The 23208-nt window shown below is 48.1% G+C and overlaps 1 protein-coding gene across 19 annotated transcripts in view; it reads right to left on the bottom strand.

Annotated features, from left to right (window-relative positions):
* MBD1 (methyl-CpG binding domain protein 1) overlaps positions 1–23208 on the bottom strand; it is a 123488-nt gene that overhangs the window by 28370 nt on the left and 71910 nt on the right. For 12 of the 19 annotated variants that reach the window (XM_048487795.1, XM_048487804.1, XM_048487794.1 and 9 more), the window contains 10 exons: positions 22102–22406; positions 18281–18366; positions 17782–17822; positions 16124–16267; positions 15848–15982; positions 12190–12240; positions 10906–10974; positions 9355–9432; positions 7197–7262; positions 6283–6339 (listed from right to left, as the gene is read on the bottom strand). In XM_048487795.1, coding sequence (XP_048343752.1) covers positions 6283–6339; positions 7197–7262; positions 9355–9432; positions 10906–10974; positions 12190–12240; positions 15848–15982; positions 16124–16267; positions 17782–17822; positions 18281–18366; positions 22102–22406 — 1032 coding nt within the window. The remainder of the gene's footprint in view (positions 1–6282; positions 6340–7196; positions 7263–9354; positions 9433–10905; positions 10975–12189; positions 12241–15847; positions 15983–16123; positions 16268–17781; positions 17823–18280; positions 18367–22101; positions 22407–23208) is intronic. The other 7 variants (XM_048487808.1, XM_048487806.1, XM_048487810.1 and 4 more) reach the window with 5 other exon arrangements.

Raw genomic sequence — 23208 nt, 5'->3', positions numbered from 1 at the left:
AATCTCACTTTCTTCTTCTATTAATTTCCTCTGGATTGAACTCTGGTGTTTCCGACATGCAGAAGTTGGGATTCAAGGGTCCGATGAATTCGGAATACGAAGAAGAGCCGGTAGCCCCCAAAGAGGGTTCTGGTTCGCTTCGCCCTGAGTCCACCGCCCCTAGGGATTCCTTGGAGTCTGTCTCTTTGGTCTCCCTTTCCAGACCCCAGCTTAGTCGCAGCCTGGCTTTCCTGCAACTGCAGGAGCAAGTGGACCAAGTTACCCTGGTGGCCCGTCGCACCGTATCATCCGGATGCCTCGAGGCGCAACAGGAGATTGTGGAACCCGGTGGTGGAATGTGTATGGATCGTGCCCCACCTGAAAGATACATTACCACTCGCCAACATGTGGATTACAAACCAGTAATGCGCAAGGTTACTGAAGAAATTGGATTATCAACGATTCACGGGACGGCTGATGAATCGTTGGAACATTTTCTGGATCGTTATCTGGAAGACCATCCTCCTGGGGAGTATTGGCAGAGCACCGGAGCAAGACCTAAGATCGCCGACCGCGCGATGCCAATCTGGGAATCCTTGGAGTTCGCTGGTTCTCAGCCACGTGACAGAGCTGAGTCAATAGCTAGAATGCGGGAGCGTGAGTTCGGAGAGCCGCGGCATTGATCTCGACTCAAACTGACGTTTCCCGACGAACTGGGAACGGAGGAACCAGAGGATCCCTCTGACTCATCCGAAGATGTGGCAGAGGAAGAGCCGTGTGACTGTGATGATCTTGGAGTCCGAAGTGGAAATCAAGCCGAGGATCTGGAAAATATTATATGGCAGCGGGTCCAGGAGTGGCAGCAAACCCACGACTCTTCCCGGGATGTCCGTCTTCCCGGTGAGTTAGAGAGGGAAAAGGAAACTCTCTACCGCCAACTCCAACAAGATCGAGACAAACAGGAGAAAGAGTTACGTCATCTGGCCGAGCAGTCCAGACTGGAGCTGTCCCGGGAAAAACGGACTCTCCGGGCTATTCGGGATCAAGGGGAAGTGGACGCCGTGCTGCAAAGAGCTGAACAACAACGGCTTCAGCGTGATCGCCAAGAAATCGATCAACAACGGGCAGTGTTGGCTTGCAGGGAAAGAGAACTCCTGGATTTGGAAGCTCGTTTCAGACAGAGCGCAGAACCCCGTCAGGTAATGCAGACCGGAGACCCTGCTCCGCTACGCGGCCAACCAGCCGCGGCTGCCCAGCGGCCGGAACAACGTACTCGACCGGCTCTGATCCCAGCACCCGCAGTAAGGCCGGCGCCTCCTCCAGCTCCAGAATACTCTGGTCAGTGCCTCATCCGGCAGACCGCAGCAAGATACCAGCTTCGTTTTGATGGTTCCAGCGTCCAAGTTAGCCTTCACTTCATCCCCTCCAACTGGGCGGCTCACATGCAGGAATTCGATGATCTCTACTGTTCCGAAAGCGTGAGAAAAGTTAAAGAAGACTTATTGGGGTCCGTTTTGGATGGTGATGCTGCCGAATGGTTTGTCGAATTGTTCGAGCAGGACGCTGAAGAACTAAATTCTGTGGCGGCGCTACTTCAAGGACTTCAGTTGCACTTTGAGGCTAGAGATGCATCTACCAAAGCCAAGAAACTCCTTAAAACCATCAGACAAGGGAACCGTCCCTTCGCAGAATATGCTCGTCAGTTTCGGGCGGCCGCCAGCAAGATTACGGATTGGCCTGATTGTATGAAATGCGAGTATTTCTTCGAAGGCGTTGATCCCAAAATCCGTGAATGGGCTGTTTTGCATCAAGAACCGCACACGGTGGCTGGATGGATTGAAGTGGGAGGCCAGATCACAACGGGCCTTGTACGCTCCGGCAGTGCATCAGCCAAAACCCAGCCACCAAAGTCACCCAGTGCCCCAGCCAAGAAAGCGGCTAGCGGAACATCCGTCCCCGAAACCATCTCCGAGCGTCGTCGACACCTGGGTCTCTGTCTCTACTGCGGGGAAGCCGGCCATATGGCTGCTAATTGCCTGAAGAAAACCAAGCCACAAGGAGCGGGTTCTACACGCAAGCCAGCTGCCAAACCTCCACGCAAATCGGGAGGCAAAGCCCCCCAGGGAGCATCTCAAGCTTTGGTGGAGGAAGACCCAGATGTGTTGGATCTGGAAGACGAAACTACAGACACGGTTGGGTTTTCTTCTGTGCCTTCTGACGAACTCAACCCGGCTCCAGATGCGGTGATTGAAGGGGGTGCTCCCATTACTGTAATGACCACCCTGGCCAATCCAATTAAGAACACCCACATTTTAGCCCGTGCCCTTGTGGACTCGGGCTGCTCCCATTGTCTCATGCGTCCCCAAGTAGCTGAACAATTGGGTTTGAACCGGGTGCCTCTAGCCAAGCCTATCCCGTTCACTCAAATGGACGGGAGCCCCCTTGGGGGGGAAGGCCCAGCCCATTTCAGGACTGAACCTGTACTTCTTCGTCATTGGGAAAAACGTTGCTTCATTCTAGCTCCAGTGGCTCGGCACCCCATAGTTTTAGGAATGTCATGGCTAGAGGCCCACGAACCCAGCATCAAGTGGAGTGAACGAATAATCCGTTTCACGGATCCACCCTGTGGAGATCATATGCATGAGGGGGAACCTTCCATTGAATCACTCGCCTCTGCGGTGATGGAAGTGGCACCCCCTCCCGAATTACCTGGGGTTCCGAAAGACTATTGGGATTTAGCCAAAGTTTTTGAGGAAGGGGAGTGTGATCAATTGCCGCCCCATAGAGACACTGATTGTAAGATCACCCTTGTTCCGGGGGCCAAGCTGCCCAAGGGCAGAATTTACCGGATGAGTCCCTCCGAAGAGAAGGAACTGCAAGCCTTCTTAGACAAAAACTTGGCTCGAGGCTTCATTCGGAGGGCCACCAAAAGCACTTATGCAGCACCAGTATTGTTTGTGAAGAAAAAGGACGGTTCTCTTCGTTTGTGTACAGACTATAGAGGTTTGAACGCCGTTTCAGTTTCCAATAAATATCCTTTGCCCCTCATCAAGGATCTTTTGGATGCGCTCGGATCCAGGTGTATATTTACAAAACTGGATTTGAGAGAAGCTTACTATTGGGTACGCATAGCTGACGGTTATGAACATCTCACTGCTTTCAACACTAAGTTTGGCCAATATGAATATCTTGTAATGCCCTTCGGGTTAAACGGAGCTCCGGGGGCTTTCATGTCACTAATCAATGAGGTGCTGCAAGATCTATTATTTAAAGGAGTCGTAGTATATTTAGATGATGTTCTCATATACTCGCAAACGGAGGAGGAGCGCATCAAGATGGTTAGAACTGTATTGCAACGTCTCCTCGATAATTCCTTATTTGTTAAACTTTCCAAATGCGCTTTCCATCAGCTAAAAATGGATTACTTAGGATATCGGATTTCTGCTGAGGGTTTGGAAATGGATCCGAATAAAGTGTCGGCTGTTGTCAATTGGCAGGTACCCACTACATGTCGGAAACTGCAATCCTTTTTAGGCTTTGCCAATTTCTACCGTGACTTTATTCCCCAATTTGCGGAGCTGGCCCTGTCTCTCACTGATCTCCTGTGCACCAAGGGTCGCGGGCCGTTAGCTACGAAACCAGGGGCCCCCTTGCATTGGTCTCCCTCCTGCCAGCTCTCGTTTCAACAGCTGAAAACGGCTTTCACCACCGAGCCTGTCCTGAGGCACCCTAACCCCGCTCTCCCTTTGTGGTTCATGTGGATGCTTTGGACAAAGCTTTAGGAGCCGCCCTGTTGCAGAAAAATAAAGATAATAAACTCACACTGTGTGCTTATTTGTCTAAAAAACTGTCAGGACCGGAACTGAATTGGACTGTGGGCGATAAAGAAACTGCCGCTATCAAAGAAGCCCTTAGTACTTGGAGACATTGGCTAGAAGGGGCGCTTCACCCCTTTCAAGTTTGGTCGGATCATAAGAACCTCTCAGCATTGTCAACCCCAACCAAAATGTCCGCCAAACAATTACGCTGGGCGGATTTCTTCTCTAGGTTCAATTTCACCGTCCATTTTTTCCCAGGGAACAGTAACAAGTTAGCGGACGCCCTGTCCCGCCTTCCTAAGGGGGCAGAGCCGTCTCTGCGATCTGTGCCACGCACCGTCTTGTCTCCGTCACAGCTGGGGTTGGCCGTGACCAGATCCCAAGCAAAAGCAGATCCGCCCTCAGTGACTCCTTCAACCCCCCATTCCGGCCCCGATATCGTCACACCCTTTTTGCTATGCTTGCAGGAGGCGGGACAGCAACCCGTCCCCCCGGAGGATGCCGATGCATTGCTTCGTCTCAAGGAGGGGGTTTGGCGTAGGGGGGAATGTTGGTTCGTCCCTCCCTCGCTCCGTAAAGAAGTGCTGCTGGCTGGTCATGATGCCAAGCAGGCAGGACATTTCGGTTTCCTAAAAACTCTCCATCTCTTGCGCCGGCAATTCTGGTGGCGCACCATGCGCAAAGACATTGAGGCATATGTTAAAGGCTGTCCTGTCTGTGCTGAAGCAAAACCCATCGTGGGCAAGCCTCATGGGTTATTGCAACCAATTCAGTTGGCATCTCAACCTTGGCAGGTTATTTCCATGGACTTTATTACCGACCTCCCTGAAAGCCATGGCAACACCGTACTATGGGTAGTGGTGGACTTGTTTTCTAAACAGGCGCATTTCATTCCGTGCGCCACCATTCCGTCTGCTCCGAAGCTAGCCAAACTGTTCCTGCAGCATATCTACCGTTTGCACTCCGCCCCGCTCAAAGTAATTTCAGACCGCGGCCCCCAGTTTGTCTCTAAGTTTTGGAAAGCCTTTCTGAACCTGTTAGGGACCACTCCTGCAATCGCAGCCCCCTACCACGTTCAAAGTGGCGGTCAGTCGGAACGGACCAACAGAACATTGGAGCAGTACCTACGTTGCTACACCAACTATCATCAGGATAATTGGGTAGATCTGTTGCCCTTTGCCAAATATGCTTATAATAATGCCTTGCACAGTAGTACCGGCAAGTCTCCTTTTGAGGTGGTTACGGGGCAAGTATTTCCCCCGTTCCCCCTTCTCACCGAACAGCCGCTCCAACCTCCGGAGTTTAATTCCTGGATTCAAACATTGGCGGAGGGATGGAAATCGGTTACAACTGCTCTCACTCAAGCACAGGAAGCTCAAAAACAGCAGGCAGATCGGGATCGATCTGACTTCCCGTTAAGGGAGGGAGAGTGGGTCTATCTGTCCACAAAGAATCTTAGAGACGTCCATCGCTACTCAAAACTTGGCAAGAAATTCATAGGGCCATTTCAGATTACACAAGTAATCAATAATGTTACTGCCCGCCTTGAACTGCCTAACTCGTTAAGCAACATTCATCCTGTTTTTCATTCCAGCTTGCTCAAGCGGGCTCCAGATTCCGATGCTTGGCACGGCCCTCCGGAGAAGCCCCCACTGGTGACGATTGATGGACACAAGAACTACGAAATTGATGCTGTTTTGGATTCTCGCTTGCTTCGCAAAAGATTGCAATATTTAGTGTCGTGGGTGGGGTACCCCTCCGGTCACAACCAGTGGGTGTATTCAGAAAACGTGTTGGCCCCCCAGCTTGTTGCTGCTTTTCATAAGGCTTTCCCTCATAAACCAGGAGGAGAAGGGGTTTCCATTGGGGAGGCAGAATGTAAGGTTGCTTAGGATTTCTGACAAGCCTGAAGTTAACCTTGAGTCTACATTCCTTCCTCCGGGCGTTGTGCCCAGGTCAGTCTTTATCTCTGTCTCAACATAGCTGCGTGCTTGCCATCTTTGGCTTCTGTTCTGTGTGAATCTCTATCTTGGTGGGAAAGCTGGGTTGTTTTGGTTTTGGATTTTCGAGGGAAAGGTTTCGCCCGTAAAAGCGGTGGCTGGGGGGAAGTCTGGTCAGATTTCGCATTGTCTGTAGAAGATCATGATTGCCTACCAATAAATGAACTGTTACAGTTACTATTGGTCTGGACTGGACTGATTCCTTACACAGGGAGAAATCTGTAAAGGTCAGTTGAATGGAAGCCAAAGGGATACCCTTCCAGTGGGCATAAATTAACATTTGGCACAGTTCAGTTTCTGCTCTGCCATCTGTGCACTTAGCAACAATGCCCAACCCCACACAACCCTCCAATCTCCCTCCAAATTCTCCACACACGCATTCAACAAAGTCACTCCGGCTTCACGGAAGTGGCATTTTGGTCATTGTTAAAAGCCAAGGCAGACCTTTGTATCACAGAAGACTTCTCCCTCTATTGTGTACTCACCATATGCCATACCATAGAGACACCTCCAGGATCCCGTTCCATGGTGGGCTTCCATTTCTGGAATAGAAAGAGACAAAAGGTCATGTAAGTTAACAAACAGAAATTAAAGCGCCTGGATTTGGACATAGAAGGAACCCCAAATTAAGTTAGTGAAACAGGACAGTCAGAAGAAAGATGGAACTAAAATAGGGTTGAGACTGTTGCCCCGCCTCAGTTCCCACACACACAGTCAGAGAAGGCAAATATAATCCTTTCAAGGAGATTCTGCTATGACAATACTCTTCTGTGCTATATAACGGAAGACGGTACATGACAAAAGCCCTCCGAAGCCGAGCCCCTCACAGAACAGATCCTCATTCATTAATAAGGTCACGGAATTAACTGTACACTCAGAATCTGTTTCTTGTAACTGCTTCCTGTTGCAAATTGAGAGGATGCTGGAAACATTCTGCCACCACTTTTTGGTCTTAAGGGGGTGTGTGTTTTAGTGCACAGTATGATAGACATCACTGATCCGAATCGCAGCAGAAGAGCTGACGGCGAGCATCTATCAGCGCGTCCTCATGTTAAAAAATTTCAATAGAAAGTGAACAAATCCGAAAAGTCAACACACTAGTCATTATGAAGGCTCCTGAGTCCAAAGAAAGACATATATTAAGAAAAGGCGCTAGGAGAGGATGGAAAGAAATCAGCACAAGCAGTCACTTTCTTTATAAATGATGTACCCATGCCCATAGGTCACCCTCCCCACAACCGATGCCTCACCTTTAAATAGACAGAGGCAGAACTAAAGAACCCAACTTTTATTGGTACAAACTAGCATTCATCTTGAGTTTACACATGGTCCCATGAGCCCTCTTGCCCTCTAAAGCCTACACCAATGCCACTGAAGGCGGAGCATGCAAACCACTCACTGTGGTAACAGAGTGCTTCCGACGGCGGCGGCCAGAGGCCAACGGAGCCTTGGGAGTGGGGTCGTCCTAACAGTCAGAGACAGACAATGAAAGTAAAGAGCGAAAGGGTGAAGACAGTCCATACATTCCAAGAAAAGGTGAAAAGGCAGCTTGGTCAGGAATATCAAAAACGTCACCAACACAACTCTTCTGCATTTAAGAAGGCACAAATCAACTTCCCCTGTTACAGGGGAACTTCAGATCTTTCGATCAAGTTAGTTACATGCAGTAGAAGGGAATTTCTTGTAGAAAACTAAATCCACGATACCCCAGAATCAGGAATGGACAGTGCTAGACCACTGTATATTATTATTATGTCACAACTGTGCCAGTTATTGTGTACATGCCACTCCTGTGACAGTTGGAACAACAGTTCTGTTCTGCAACAGCGCCATCTGCTGGTGGTCAAAGCAACACCCTCTGATACAAGGGAACCAACCATGCCTTCCTTGAAAACCACTGCCTTATGGAGTGAAAGGGATGGGGCGGGCCATTTGCACATGGCCCACCCACCCTAGTGGAGGAAGGAGAAGGTGAGGGAGGGTCCAGGGGTTTGCTGGACCAAACGCTCTGAAATTTGAACACAACGTAGCTCATGCCTCCCAGCGTGTTTTCCACTAGATAATTCACCTGCAAGGGAAGGGAGTGAAAAGGACAGGACCAGCCACCTGCACATGACCCACCCACCCTAGCAGAGGAAGGGGAACGTTAGGGGTAGACCAGCTGGGTTGCCATGCAATGGAATGGGAGAGAGGGAGGAGAGGGAGGGGCCCCTTGCCCCTCCCCTCCCTTGCAATCATTGTGCAATGACACATGTTGGAACTGTTCGCTTCCCCTTTTCTTTCTTTTCCACTTCACCAGACTCAGCCACAGCAACGCGTGACCAGGCCCGCTAGTTAACCATAAATTAAAACCATTAAAATACAGCGATACAAAATTGGCGGCGTCCAACATTAAAACTCTCATAAAACCCACCCAAGAGGGGGGAACGGTGGGCTCCCTAGGTGTTAAAGGGACCCAAGATGTAAAGGAGAACAAGAGGTGGGGGCGAACATCAGCGGCCGCCCCTCCCCCCAAGGCCTGGTGGAACAGCTCAGTCTTACAGGTTCAATCCTCAGCATCTCCAGTTATGAAGACCAAGTAGGAAATGATGTGGAAGACCTGTGTCTGAGACCCTGGAGGGGTCTACTGCAGACAAAACTGACTTTGATGGACCAAGGAACTGATTCAGCATAAGGCAGCGGCAGGTGCATTCATGTACATGCCTCTTCAGGACTGGGCTGATGCCTGGTCCTCAGCTCAGTTCACTAGAAGGGAAGCCACACCCAAACCAACCAGGGATTGATATGTACTGTAGTGTGCATTGGCCCATCGCTTTAGACCAGTCACTCACTTGGCCGAAAGAGACTCGGCTGTTCCTAACGCAATTCTACAAATATTGACTCCAAACCGGCAGCAGCAGAAAGAACCCAGGTTGTGAGTTCCACCAAGCCTGCATCCCTGGAAACTGTGGCCCATTCTGCATGAGCTGCTGAAAACATTTTGCAAACAATTTCAAAACATTTTCAACCACCCCAGCCCCCCAATTTGTCAGCACTCACCCTCAAAAATACTTCTCAGCCACCTTTTTGTGGTCATTCCATTTTTAAAAAAATTCTTAGATTCATAGCTTTGAAGCTTTGTGCTGTGATTCACTAAGGATCATGTCTGCATAGCTACATAGACATGACTCCCCAATTAAAAAAAAAAAAACCTGGTGGAAACATAGTGTGAGATGGCCAGCATGAGTTCAGAAAATGGCACCGTCGAGGAAGACCAGAAACTGCAGAGAGGCATGGGGAACGTTTTAAAGAGATCACACAGCAAATCAAAACGTGTTCAGAACATTTTCAAAAAAGAATCGCTAGGGAACAGCATGCAAACAAAATGTTTGGAGGCAGGAAATAAAATGTTTTGGGCTAAAACCCAAGCAGAACTTCACAGATAAAAAGTTTTGTTTCCTGCCTCAAAACGTTTTGTTTGATTTTGTGCGGAAAGGGTCGTGTCACTGCCAACAAATTGAGGCCGGGAGTCAGGTTCGAAGAGGCCTGTAAGTCCATTATTTCACACCCACACTCACTGTGGGCACCACTGGTACTGCTGAGAGCCTCTTGCGGCGGCGCCTGGGGGCTCGTTGGGCTTTGGGAGGAGGCCCGTCCTGGCAAGCAGAAGGAAAGAGGAAAAGAAAAGATACAGGCACAGAAGCACTAAGCAGTCAGAATGTTCAACACCAGACATACAATGCTAGCATACTAGCCTTGCATTAGTATCCCTGGCTCTGTTCAGGACAGCATACACAGGGATTATCCTGTGTTATGATGCTCATGTGAGATGGGTTCAACAGAAGTGACACAAGATCGAAGTCACCCAATGTGTTTAACAGCTAGTAGGGCCTCTGAGGTTCTCTGTCTCCTGATGAACACACAAACACACACACACACACACACACACACACACACACACACACACACACACACACAGTCCCAGTCACAATGATGTCTGATATCCACAATGCTAGGGTCTAGGATTCCCATTTGCCCACTTATGGCAGGAGACCTCCAGGTAACCACAGCCCTTGCTCGTTGATGCTCATCTAATAGACAGTGAGAAACTGGAGGGTGGGGGAGGTGCAATAGTTCTGGGTTAAAAAGAAAAATGTGGCCTTTAGGGAAAGGAAGTTCTGACCATAGAGTTCCTGATGATTCCTACAGGTACCCAAAAGTGGCAAGAATAGCTCCAGGAATTGCCAGGAACTCTATAGTCAGAACTTATTTTCAATAAACAAGGCCTTGCTTTTCTAATTTTTCTCCCAGGACATTACCCCCCCTCCCCCCATGCCAGTTGCCATACCCTGCCTGACAGTCTTACGCTGTTATCCTATCCCCAGTATGTTCCCATACCTTTTTGAATTCCCAATCTTTTTCTGCCGGTAGATTCATTCTGATGTATATTTATAGCTTTAATATATTTTATCCTTTTAATTGGGAGTATCTTATTTACCTTGTGCTGGTCTATGACCATAATAAAGATTGACGGATTGGTCTAACCTAACTAGGAACAGGGGCATTATGACACCCACTAGACCAGCGATTCCCAACCAGGGTTCCGTGGTACCCTGGGAATGTCCCAGGGGTACTGTGGCAACGCTACCGGCCCCCCTCACTTTTGTGGTGTCTCCCACCAGCACCAGCAAGGATATGGAGCTGGCCCAGGGGGCAGGGCCTACCACAAGGTCAGCAGCCACTTCCCATCCACCCCCACCCCCGTGCTTCCCTTCACCCTGGGAGGGGGGTAGCAAGCAGGGGAACTGGGAGGGGAAGTTTGGGGGAGGATGGCAGGGGTACCGTGAGATATGAAGAGTGAGGTTAAGGGTACCGTGATGTCTAAAAGGTTGGAAAACACTGCACTAGACTATTCTGACCCATGACGTCATGGCATGGAGGTGGAGAGAAATTCAAGTCCCAGATTTACACAGCATGCTTGTGCGTGCTCTCTCTCTCTCTCTCTCTCTCTCTCTCTCTCTCTCTCTCTCTCTCTCACACACACACACACACACACACACACATACACACACACACACACACACACACACCTCTTGTTCTATACCAAGAGCACAGCTAGAGCCACTCACTGTTGCTGATGCTGGCCGCTTCTGCTGCCGCCTTGCTTGGGTGAAGGTATCCTTTGGCGGGGAGGCTTCCTGATGTTAACCGGGAAAGAGCCAGGAGAAGCTGTTAGGCACAGCACTTCTTGGGGGGGAATGCGGGGGGGACATACACACGCAAGATCGCTAGGTATCTCCCAAACACCACGCACAAAATCAGACCAGGCTGTACACAAGCCTACAGCTCGCCTCACTGTCTCTCTCGTGCCCAACATGGAACCAATTGGTCAGGGCCCTGCTGCTCCCAGAAGGGAGCTTTCCATATGGTGGTGCGGGAAATGCTTATTCTTCCCCACTTGCAAAATCAGGGGTCTGCTTTCCTGCGGCTCTCCAGATGTCCACGGACTACAAATCCCATCAGCCCTTGCCATCATGGCCAATTGGCCATGCTAATAATCAAGGCAGGTGTACAACAGGTACTGTCACAAATATTACACCCATGCGTACTCCAACTCACTAGGAGAGTATCATTTTAACATTATCTTACTATCACAAATATACAAAAAATGTTTAGTAAGTACACCGTCAGGTATGGCTATAAAACCTCTAGGTTAGGTTTTTATTTCGGCAGTCCTTTGTCAAGCCAATAATTGTTGTACAAAGTATTCTTTTTCCTTACTCCTCTTGGAGCACAGCTGTTTTTTCTTACACTAGATAGTTTCCAAACTGAATTTCAAGTTTCACTTGAATGGCTCTTCTTTAAATAGTCCTTCTCTCTGGGTATCAGGAAGAAGAGCCATTCAAGTGAAACTTGAAATTCAGTTTGGAAACTATCTAGAATAATAGAAAAAACGATTATTAACTGCTAGAAGGAAATAAAGGAAAAAAAAGAATACTAATACAACAATTATTAACTTAACGATAGAACTCACCCGAAAAATAAACAAAGGTTACCCTGCTCCTTACTAAACAGTGTCGCTGTTATATTCAGGCTCAGTAAAACTAATGTTAAATGACTACTATGAAATGAAATACGAATTGTAGTGATATTTGTGACAATTGGCCATGCTGGCAGGGGCTGATGGGAATTGTAGTCCGTGAACATCTGGAGAGCCGCAGGTTGCAGACCCCTGTGCTAAATAATCTAAAGGGAAAGGGAATGTGCTGGCAGCCAAAGACCAATTCCAAAAGTGAGATGGAGAGAGAGGGCAAGTGTGTACAGCGCTAAAAAGTCATGGAAAAGGAGAACAGAGCAGGCAGAGGGAACGGTATGGAGTTAGCGGGAGAGTGGGACACACTGCAGGCACTCACCATCACAAGCTTCTTAGAGCTGTAGCCCTCCTTCTTTGGCAGGATTTTTTTCTGGAAAGAAAAAGAGCCACTTACTGACAAGAGTTTAGGCACAAGTTTCAATACACATCACAGAATGGGGCAACCCACAGAAGCAGAGACCAGCAGTGGTCCTAAAAAGAGCCTGCCAAAGCTTAGATTTAGAAAAAAATACAACCATGGAGATTTCACTATTGGTTATGACATATAAGGGGGAAATCATGATTATATGGAATCCCTTTTTATCTTCTAGTTCAGTGATGGCGAACCTTTTTGAGACCGAGTGCCCAAATTGCAACCCAAAACCCACTTATTTATCGCAAAGTGCCAACATGGCAATTTAACCTGAGTATTGAGGTTTTCGTTTAGAAAAAACAGTTGGCTCCGAGGCGCACGTTACTCAGGAGTAAGCTTGGTGAAGCAACCATGCAACACTTTGAACGAGTCGTGCCCAGTGGCCCAGGCCAGCCTATACGTGCGTGTGTGTAGGGGGGGTGATTTTCCGCCACCCCACATGATGAACTCTGTCGTCGCGTGCACTTACAGAGGGAGCTCTGGAGTGCCACCTCCCGACACCCAGCGTGCCACATAAGGAGTTCGCCCTGCCTGTTCCTAGTTAGCGGACGAGATAGACGGATAGTCAACAACCATAATAATAAAGAATATTCTGAAGTACTGGGCAAGAAAACTAGATCATTTATTTGGTGTTCTTCAGTAATAGCAGTGGGAGGGCTTGTGTTTATTTTCATAATGTAAGCAAATTAATATGGATTGGATATTGTAAGGATTTTTTTTTAAGATTCCTGTTCTAGGTTGGGGATATGGAGCAGCATGGTTGAGGCCAAGGAGAATCGCCAAAATTTTGTTCCATATGTATGAGCATTTCGTATCATGTATAGAACAGGTAAAGCTAAGCATATACTGGTAGCAATATGAAGGTATATCTAGGGAAAATGGAGCCTAGGGCACATCTGAGCCCCTCCCCGTGCGGGCTCCATTTCCCCTAGATACGGGGCGGGGGGGGGGGCGGGAAGAGAGATTGCACCATCTGCCAATCTCATGGAGGAGCACCAGGTTGGCAATGGCGACTAGCTCTACTGCCTGAAGCTGGCGAGGTGCCCAGGTCTATTGCCCGAAACCAACAGCACCCAGGTCTATTACCCGAAGCTGCCGACGGCACCCAGGTCTACTGCCCGAAACCAACAGCACCCAGGTCTATTACCCGAAGCTGCCGACGGCACCCAGGTCTACTGCCTGGAGTCGGTGAACGCGGCAGCCTTGGTGCCCCCCATGTGATTAGATGGTGTGCGTCTGGGGCGGTACACCCCTGTAGAAATATCTATTGGTAGTAATACTGGAAAATGTGTAATATTTGTAGAAATGACAGAGGAGAATTATGTAAGCTGCTTTGGGTCCCAACTGGGGAAAAAATGGCGAGTCATAAATGAAGTAAACTATAATTTATTTAAAAAATCTCCTTCTGCCGTGAGATATCTCTCCAGCAACAGGAAACCTTAGGGACGAAAGGTATAACATTTACAGCAAGTCAAACATTAAAAGAAATTAATATAAGATATTTTGACAACGGTATATTACCCCAAAGGATATAAAAAAAAATTAGTAAGAACTATAATGGGAATGGGGTGCTGTGCGGTTTCCGGGCTGTATGGCCGTGTTCTAGCAGCATTTTCTCCTGACGTTTCGCATGCATCTGTGGCTGGCATCTTCAGACGATCTGATCCTCTGAAGATGCCAGCCACAGATCTGAAGTATTTCGCATCAGGAAGACTACTAAGAATACGGCCATTCAGCCTTGTCACATACCTGCTAGTAATTCCGGACGAGAATAGCCGACAATATAATGGGAATGCTGGAAAGGTAAAGAGATGAATGGTACCTTCGATCATAAGTGGTGGGTGTGCAAAATGACAAAAAAGGTGGAAAGAAATATAGCTGAAATCCAGAAAATCTTAAAAAATAAACTTGCTATGAAAGTCAAGAGCATACTATTGGGTATTTTGCCCCAAAACTACAGAAGAATTGGAGTGTTGTTGGGTCTCTGGGCTGTATGGCCATGTTCCAGTAGCATTTTCTCCTGTCGTTTTGCCTGCATCTGTGGCTGGCATTTTCAGAGGATCTGATGGTAGTAAAGCAAAGCAAGTGGAGTATACATTCCTGTGGAATGTCCAGGGTGGGAGAAAGAACCATTTGCATTGGTGAACAAGTGTAAAGGATGAAATTAGAAAGTGAGATTTGCATGTGTTGAGTGGAATCCACCCATTTTAGCATACCATGTTTCCCCGAAAATAAGGCAGTGTCTTATATTAATTTTTGCTCCCAAAGATGCGCTATGTCTTATTTTTAGGGGATGTCTTATTTTTCCGCTCCACAGCTGCATGCTCTGGTCGATGGGCATGCTTCCAAACAAAAACTTTGCTACGTCTTACTTTCGGGGAATGCTTTATATTTAGCACTTCAGCAAAACCTCTTCTACGACTTATTTTCAGGGGATGTCTTATTTTCGGGGAAACAGGGTATGTAAGTAACAATAAAGTTGCATAATCAGTTAGTGAGGGCATTTGCATAATAGTTGCCGGGCTTTTTAATCCCTTTGATTGCTTCCTGCCTGGAGACATCCTGGGTGGGGTTCACTAGCCATTGTCTTGATTCTGGTGTTTTTAAGTACTGCTAGCCAAACTTTGTTCATTTTCATGGTTTCCAGCAGAACACAGGATAAACCAAGATGGACACAGAATGTTATTTGAAAACACAGACATTCTGGTCCACTCTGACGACCATGATGTCAGACTACAAACAGAAGCCATTGAAATCCACAATCACATGGACAATTTCGCAGGGCCTGCAAGACGAAGCTGTTCCACCGGGCCTTTGGGGAGTCCGGCCGCTGATGCCCCCCCCCTTTCTATAACATCTGTGGACCCTGCCGTCCCCTTCCCCCCCCCCCTCTTCTCAGGGAATTTATTAGTAGGATGGCATCGGTATATCTGATATTAGGACGCTGCATTTTAATGGGGTTGGTTTTAATATATAGAGAGCCACTATTTAATGATTTATTTAAATCTCGATACCATTGATTTTATTTGTGCTCTATCTGTTTGTTCACCGCCCTGAGCCCTCCGGGGAGGGCGGTTTATTATTATTATTATTATTATTATTATTATTATTATTATTATTATTATTATTATTATTATTATTATTATTATTATTTCAACAGAAAGGAAGAAGCCATGAAAATGAACAAAGTGGACGAATCTCCAATGGCAAATCAGAAGCCTTTGTGGGCAAAAGCTTTGTCTGGCCCTTCCTGCTTTTCTAAGAACACTGGGCAGGCGCCAGAAAAGATATTGTGGGCATCATAGAGCTCTCATACACCATGCTGGGGACCCTTGGTCAATTAACTGGCAGCGGTTCTCCAGTTTCACAGGCAAAGGATTCCACATTACCTGTTGCCTGATCCTTTTAATAGGAGATATCGGGGATTGAACCTGCAGGCAAAGCAAAAGCTCTTTCCAGTGAGCCATGGCCCCTCCCTCTTTCCTTGTGCTTCTATCCCGCTTCAGTTATTCCCACTATACGCTGGATTCCCTCCGGGGCGCAAAACCCAGCCAAAAGTACCCACCTTGCGTCTGAGACAGCGGCGCTTCAAACACTTCCACTGACGCTTCATCCCGGGCTTCTGCCTCCGCACACAGATGTAACAGGTCCCACAGTCTTCGGTTATTTTGCAGGCCTGACACAGACCACACTCAAGACCCTGCAAAAAGGGGGCAGGGAAAGGGGACAATAAGGCATCCAACACTCCGGCCGAAGGGGAGAAGTCCAGGCTGAGAACAAGGAGCAACAGGAGAACTGGATAGGGACCCGAGGGAGGGATAAAGCAGGGTGTAGCCGGTACCTTTTTGACAATCCTCAGGCATCGTCGCAGCAGGCATTTGATGCCAATGCGGAGCTCGGGGCTCTTGGCTCGCACGACACACACTGTGCAGATGCCGCAGTCCTGAGACATCTGGCAGGCTTGGCACACCCCACAGCCAACTTGCTGCAAGGGCAGAGGGGGTGGGGTGAGCAGGGATCCGGGGAAGGCAATTTCGCGAATCCACTGCCGCTATCAAACGGCACACTTGCTGAGACCAACCAAACAGGCTACTTCCACTGAGCGAGAGGGACGGCTTTGCTCCCATTGCTCCAATTGCCAGTCCTAACTGCCCCAAAGCCACATCAAAAGAGTTGCCGGCTGCGGAGTCAGAAATCCAACCGGCAGAGCCAGCAGCGAGGAGTAGCTCTCCAGGGCCTTGGACCCAAGAAAGGATCTTACCCGGACTTGCTGCCGAAGACTCTCTAATTCGAAGATCCCGAGTACCAGTGCAGGGATCCCTGCCATACAAACATATCCCCTGCCACAGTATTATAGCACCTCCCTGAAACATTGTCATTCCCGTATTTGGCTTTTACATACAGCTCCTAGTAGTCTCCTAGCCCATTGATTATATCCATACTTACTCAACCTTCAGCAATACTGCAGCAGCTGGTGAACCAGGCCTTTCGCTACACCGTAAAATTTCCTTCCTGTTGAAAAGCCCCACCTCTCAGCCTCCCAATGACCGACTACACACTGTTATATCTCTGACTCCCAGTCATGGCAGCCAGTACCCATCCCATGCTGTGCTGAACTTGCTCGGGCATTTTGATTTCAAGTATGATTTAAAAAAAAATGGGGAGGGTGGCTGTTTCCAGGTTGGGCAAAAGGGGCAATGATGACATTTGGCTGATAAGGTAAGTGGCATCAGAAAGCCCCTGCTTCTTCCACCAACTATACCAGGGGTGTCGAACTTGTTACGCGGACCAGATGTGACACAGATGTGACTTGGTCTGGGAAGGAAGTACAGGGGGAGGGGGCTGACTCCACTGGCAAGCTCACAGTGGGCTCATAAGCCCAGAACGGCACTGGGGGTTGGATAGCTCAGCTCGCAAGTCCACAGTGGGGAATCAGGAGGGGGAATGGATAGGTGAGTGTCTGGCTGGCAGACCTGATAAGCCCTCTCCAAGGGCTGGATCTGGCCCCCAGGCCACATGTTTTACACCCCTGAACTACATTAAACCAGAGTCTTACATCCTTCCGTGTACTTACACAGAGAACAATTTTAAAGCAACAATGGGGATGTATGCTTTAAACCAAATGCCTCTGTTTATTGACTTGTCTGTGCTTTGGAAATCCCCGAATGGTGGCTGTATTAGAAATATAGTGCTGGTGGTGGTGTATGCGTGTAATTCATTAAAAAAATCCCATTCATTAAAGAAATCCCATTCTTGCACATACAGGGTTGGAGCCAGACCAAACTGGCAATCTGCACCAATTCCACTGGAGATTCCTCCCCTGATCTCATTCCTTGGGTCCCTTCCCCGTCCCCCCAGGAAAGTTCCATCTGGGTGACAGCATATTTGGGATGGATTAAATCAACTGGTACTTCTTCTCACCAAAGAAATGTCAGGGTTACATCTTTCAATGCCAATATGTAAAATGAACAAAATTTAAGGCTAAGCCCTAGATCTCACCTTGTAATATCTCTGCTCTCGGTTGAAGTCTCTTCTCTGAGCTGAACAGGGCGGGAGAAGGGGGAAAGAATTAAGGTTCGAGAGAGAATGCGACCAGCCCCATAGAGGAACTCAGGCTATGAAGAGTAAGAACCCAAGCAAAGGATTAGCTAAGAGAGTAAAGGAATCCACCCATATGCCATGCTCCCACACTCAGTGCCCTCCACCACCTCTGAGACCCGAAAGACACACACTGTGCAGTAGACACAGCTGTTGCAGGTAGAGACTGTCAATATCCTTAATAGATTACTGATGTTTTCAACCGAAGGCACAGCTTGGATGTCATGGCAACAGACAGTTCTGCCATCTTGCCCTAGGACTTTTTAAATTTTTATTCGACAGAGCTGTATCCTGCCCCTTCTGCAAAGAAGGCCAAGATGGCTCACAGGGCTGGAAAAGACCGCCAGTCGTCCCTGACCACCACCACCACCACCACCACCCCGCTGCCCCTGGCACCAACCTCTGCAGTCTGGGCAGAGCCAACGGCAGCGTCTCTGGGTTGGAAGCATCACTCCTGGGAACTGGCCTTGACAGCTGGCACAGCACCTAGAGGGAGGAGAGATGTCAAGGGTTCAGCAGGGGCGACTTCCATCGCTCAACAACAAGGCATCTTTAGCCCGACTAAGTTGGTGAGCCAGTGTGGTGTTGTGGTTGAGAGCAGGTGAACTCTAACCTGGAGAACCAGCGTGATTCTCCACTCCTCTACTTGAGCAGTGGACTCTTCTCGGGTGAACTGGATTGGTTTCCCTGCTCCTACACATGAAGCCTGCAGGGGTGACCTTGGGCCAGTCACGGTTCTCTCAGAACTCTCTCAGTCTCACCTATCTCACAGGGCGTCTCTTAGGGGAAGAGGAGGGAAGGCATCTGTAAGCCCCTTTGAGAATCCATATCGGAGAGAAAAGCGGGGTATAAATCCAAATTCTTTTCCTCTTCTGTGCCAAAAGAAAGTTTTGCCATAGCATGGCCAGGTTAAAGTCTCCATGGCAGACTGCGAGGGGGCACATGGCATGGTTGCTAACTAGCAAGAAGGGACCCTAGAAAAGGTGCCTAGCAAATAAATGTGTAACAATGAGTGAAGTGTCTGCTGGCTGCGCAAGACTTGGGTTGAGCTTTTCTTTCCATTCCCGTAGAAGATATTAAAGGCTGCCCTCAACTACTGCCAGACCTCAGCTACAGCCAGACCTGAGCCCTCTGAGATTTATCACAGTTACGCAGGGGCTGTAAGACAGAGCTATTACACCAGCAGGCCTTGGGTTGAGGGCAGCATCAGTGTCCAACTGCCTGGCCTTGTTCCTTCCTTCTGCCTGCCCTTCCCTTCCCCCTATTTCTTTGTTGATTACTGGAAGTCTTCCTTTTCTCTTTAATGATGATTGCTCCTTCAGTATTGTCCGTTGCTAATTCCATCCCTTTAATAAGTTATACTCAAGGCACCATGAGTTATATACTTGATGGTTTTAAAGATCAACTGATTTGTATTGATGGACGCTGTCCTGAGCCCATAGGGAGATGGGCAGTCTAGAAATCAAATGTTAGATAAATGAATAAAGCAAACCCGGACACACCTAGTGGTAAAAGCCTTTTGTTACTCCTGGCTTTTGGATAGCAGCCTATGGCCCTGCATGAGCCCACCCAGTGAATCCAGGATCAGACCCAGAGAAGCTTATAAGTATTTGTTATTTCTTGGTTTAAGATGTATTTTGGTGGTGGTGGTGGTGGTAGAAATTGCTGTCAGGTCACAGGTGATTTATGACTCTATAGGGCAGAGGTGGCCAAGCTATGGCACGCCAGATGTTCATGGACTACAATTCCCATCAGCCCCCTGCCAGCATGGCCAATTGGCCAATGCTGGAGCGCCACAGGTTGGCCACCCGTGCTATAGGGTTTTCAAAGCAAAAGGCATTCAGAGGTAGTTTGCCATTGCCTGCCTCTGCATAGCAAATCTGGACTTTCTTGGCAGTCTCCCAACCTAGCTGATCCTGCTTAGCTTCCAAGATCTAGCTAGCCTGGGCCATCCATGCAAAGGTGTATTTTATCTGGTGTTGGTATTTTGTTATTTTTGTAAGCTGTCTTAGCCCCTGCCCCTGGCCAGGGAGAAAGCGGGCTAAGAATACCTAAATAAGCAAACAGGCTGTGGAGTCCATTTAAAACACACCCCCACCATGAAAAGTCCCATCCAAATGTCTGGAGACCCTCTCTCAGTGACAACCTGGAAGCTAAGAAAGAGCAAGAGGTGTATATGGAAGTTCAGGCATCATTTCACATATCTCCAGGTCTTCCTAGTTGTTGTTCAAATTCCCAACTGCCTAGGAAGCACGGGCTGCATTAACACAGACATAGAGAGCAAGAGGCAGCAAACAGAGAAAACATTCCATCACCAAAGCAAAAACACGCCCGTTCCTTCTGCGGAGGAAATAATTAAAACACGACAGGAGACAAAGTCTAATTATGGACCAAATGGTTCTAACTTTGTTCAGTCTTTAGCCACAGTGAGAATTTTTAAAGAGGGGAACAAGCATCGGCACAAAATACGTGTCTCTTCTAGGACAGGGAACAAATGGATGGGAGGCTCCACTCATAAAAACCTCTGGCCAGCAGTAGCTCTTCAAAATGGCAAGCAGTACAGTGGAACCTCGGTTTTCATTGGTAATCCATCCAAAAAGAATTGATGAAAGCCGAAACCGATGAAAACCAAGGCAAGCTTTTTCATAAGAATCAATGTAAATCCAATTAATCTGTTCTAGGCACTCCAAAAAACATACCAAAAACACATTTTTGGTGAATAAACATAGTGTTTAATGCTGAAAACAGTAACAAACAATAACACTAGGACCAGCGTCAGAGCCAGTGGACCAATGTTGCACTAGAAAGCTGTCCAAAGAGTTTCTGACGCCTCTTTAAGATTTGTCTGAAATGGGGCAAGACATTGTCATTAAACAAGTTGCAGACACGGCCTGCAACAGCTTTGTCCGGGTGATTTTTCTCCACAAACCCCTACACCTTAATGCAAATGGATGAAAACCGAGACAATTTTTCACTGAACAAATCGATGAAAACTGAAACTGATGAAAACCGAAGGCAATGAAAACCGAGGTTCCACTGTATATGTCAACAGCGGATGCTGGTAACGGCCCGTGCTTTCTCAAATCAAACCAACTTATTTTATTCTTTTGCTTGTACGAAATGTGGAGGAATAAGCTAAAACATTGAGGAAAGGAAAGATAATATGGAAGCCACCCTGAGCCAGACTTGTTGGAAAAGGGTGGGGCAAAAAAAAAACAAATAAAGAAAAAGGGGCAGAGAAGGTGGTTTGGAGAACACCCTTGTCCCCTGAGCCAGAGGACATCTTGTGGGTAATGCCCCAGTGGCATAGACAACCAATTGGCCAACAGCTCCTGGCCCACCAAGGCAGCACTAAAAAAGAAACATTCAACGCCCCTAGAGCACCCTCTCCCATTTCCGAGGGAGACTCAGTTGTAAGAGGAGGGGGAACTATTTTCAGATGAGGACAAGGGAGAAACAGATGACTCCCAAGTCCCTGAGGAGGAGCCACAGTGTTTCAAACCAGAGGACTACCAGTACCTCCTAACAAAGTACATAGGGGCCCTCACTGTGTGTTCTTGTTTACCACCAAGCACTGCCATTCATAGCGCCAGTGCACTATCAATGCTATCTAAGAATCTTTTTTGTGATCTGGGCACTTTCTGTCCAGGTGCTGACTAATGCATTTAAAAGAACATTAAAATCCACACCCACACCTAAAAGTAGCATTTCAACCATTCACAGTGCCCTTCGTTTTCAACTGTTAGAGCACACTAGCCCCAGCTGACCCTCTTGCAGAGTGCTTCTGTACTCCTGACAAGGGGATGTAGCACGCTTTACATCCAGATTCTTGAAGATTATGGGGACGGGGACTGGGACAGTATCTGAGCCGTCCAAGGGCCTCTGCACTTGACTTTGCAAGCACAGCAGATCAGCATTTTGTGCATTTTAAAAGCTCTAGTGGAAGGCCACCGGAACTGACATTAACAAAATTCTGCTCGGCAGGAGCAAACGACTGTCAGCAACGAAGGGGCTTGTCTTGCCTTGGCGTTTAAGGATGCTGAAGAAGGGAGGCTACGCGTCATTTATTTGTTTGTTTATTTTTTTTTATTTGATTGATATGCCACCTTTCCCCAACAATGGGCTCCAGGCAGCTCACAAACAAATCAATTAAACATCCAGTGCTATGAAAGCTTCAACGGCGCCATGCAACAAGGAGGAAGACGGTGACAAAAGACTCACGCAATAGTTTCCTCCGGGAAAATTTCTGGCATTGTCGCATCTCCCATTTTGCCTTCGGCAAGGATGGGGGAAGGTTGTTTCTGGTGGCGTCTTTTGTGGGGTTTGGGGGTCAACTGCTCCACGGGTGCCAGAGGCTGCGGCTGCTGGTCTGGGATACTGGCAGGGGTCTCTGTCGGGATCTCCAGCTCTAGCTTCGGAGGCTTCTCGTCTGGAGGCAACTCAAAATCAGGCAGGTCGGGAGGTTTCTTGAGCGGAGGGGTGGCTTCTGGCAGAGAAGGGAGTCGCCTCTTGCTGCCCTTTTTGACCTAGAGGCAGGAGAAATAGACGAGGCCATCAAGCACCTGATGCACATTGGGCGACACCAAGCAACAGACTGGTCAACATTCAGGTATCTGGCAGCTGTATAGATTTGCAAAGAGGCTCTACCTCTTTAAGAAGGGAAGGGACAGCAGCTAGAAAAGATGCAAGCTTTTCCATGATTCAGGCGCAGAAAAGGGGCCAACACACAGCAGGTCCACCTTAAAGAAGTCGTCATCAACCTTTCCATGTGCAGTCAGCATCACAGGACGTTGGAGGCCATATGTTCAATAAGTGAACTCTCTCCTTTCCAGAAGCGCTCTGCTTCCATTGGATCCTGAGGACCTTGAAGCCACTCACCAGTGTGGCGTTTCTCCAATTCTCCTTTCCTACTTCTTCCACAAGCTAAGAGAAGAAATTCTAACAGACTGGGCAGCTGTCTTCGTTCTTTCTGAACTCCACCAACTCATCCATGTTCTTGGCATTAATCTGAAAAACTACCACACTGTGTACTTACGGTCATCAATGCGAATCAGAACATTACCTTTGCCAATAACAATGGGAGGGGGAGTAGGACCCTACCCTTTTCTATAGCCCATTCTACTATGTCAAAGCAACTGTTACGACAGAAGGCAAGTACATTCAGGCTGAGTGTCCCCAACTTACACTTCTGCAAGATTCATGTGGTGTTGCTTTTGGAAGACTCCGAAGCAATGAAGTTTCACAAACACGGCTTATATGCAGATTCAAATGTACCTTAACAAAGATGCCACCGGTGGGGATCTTTTTTCTTCTACTCAGCTATGGAGA

The sequence above is a fragment of the Sphaerodactylus townsendi genome, linkage group LG03 (assembly GCF_021028975.2).
Source record: "Sphaerodactylus townsendi isolate TG3544 linkage group LG03, MPM_Stown_v2.3, whole genome shotgun sequence".
Lineage (NCBI taxonomy): Eukaryota > Metazoa > Chordata > Lepidosauria > Squamata > Sphaerodactylidae > Sphaerodactylus > Sphaerodactylus townsendi.
The sequence above is the reverse complement of the archived record's forward strand: the minus strand, read 5'-3'. Positions and strand labels throughout refer to the sequence as shown.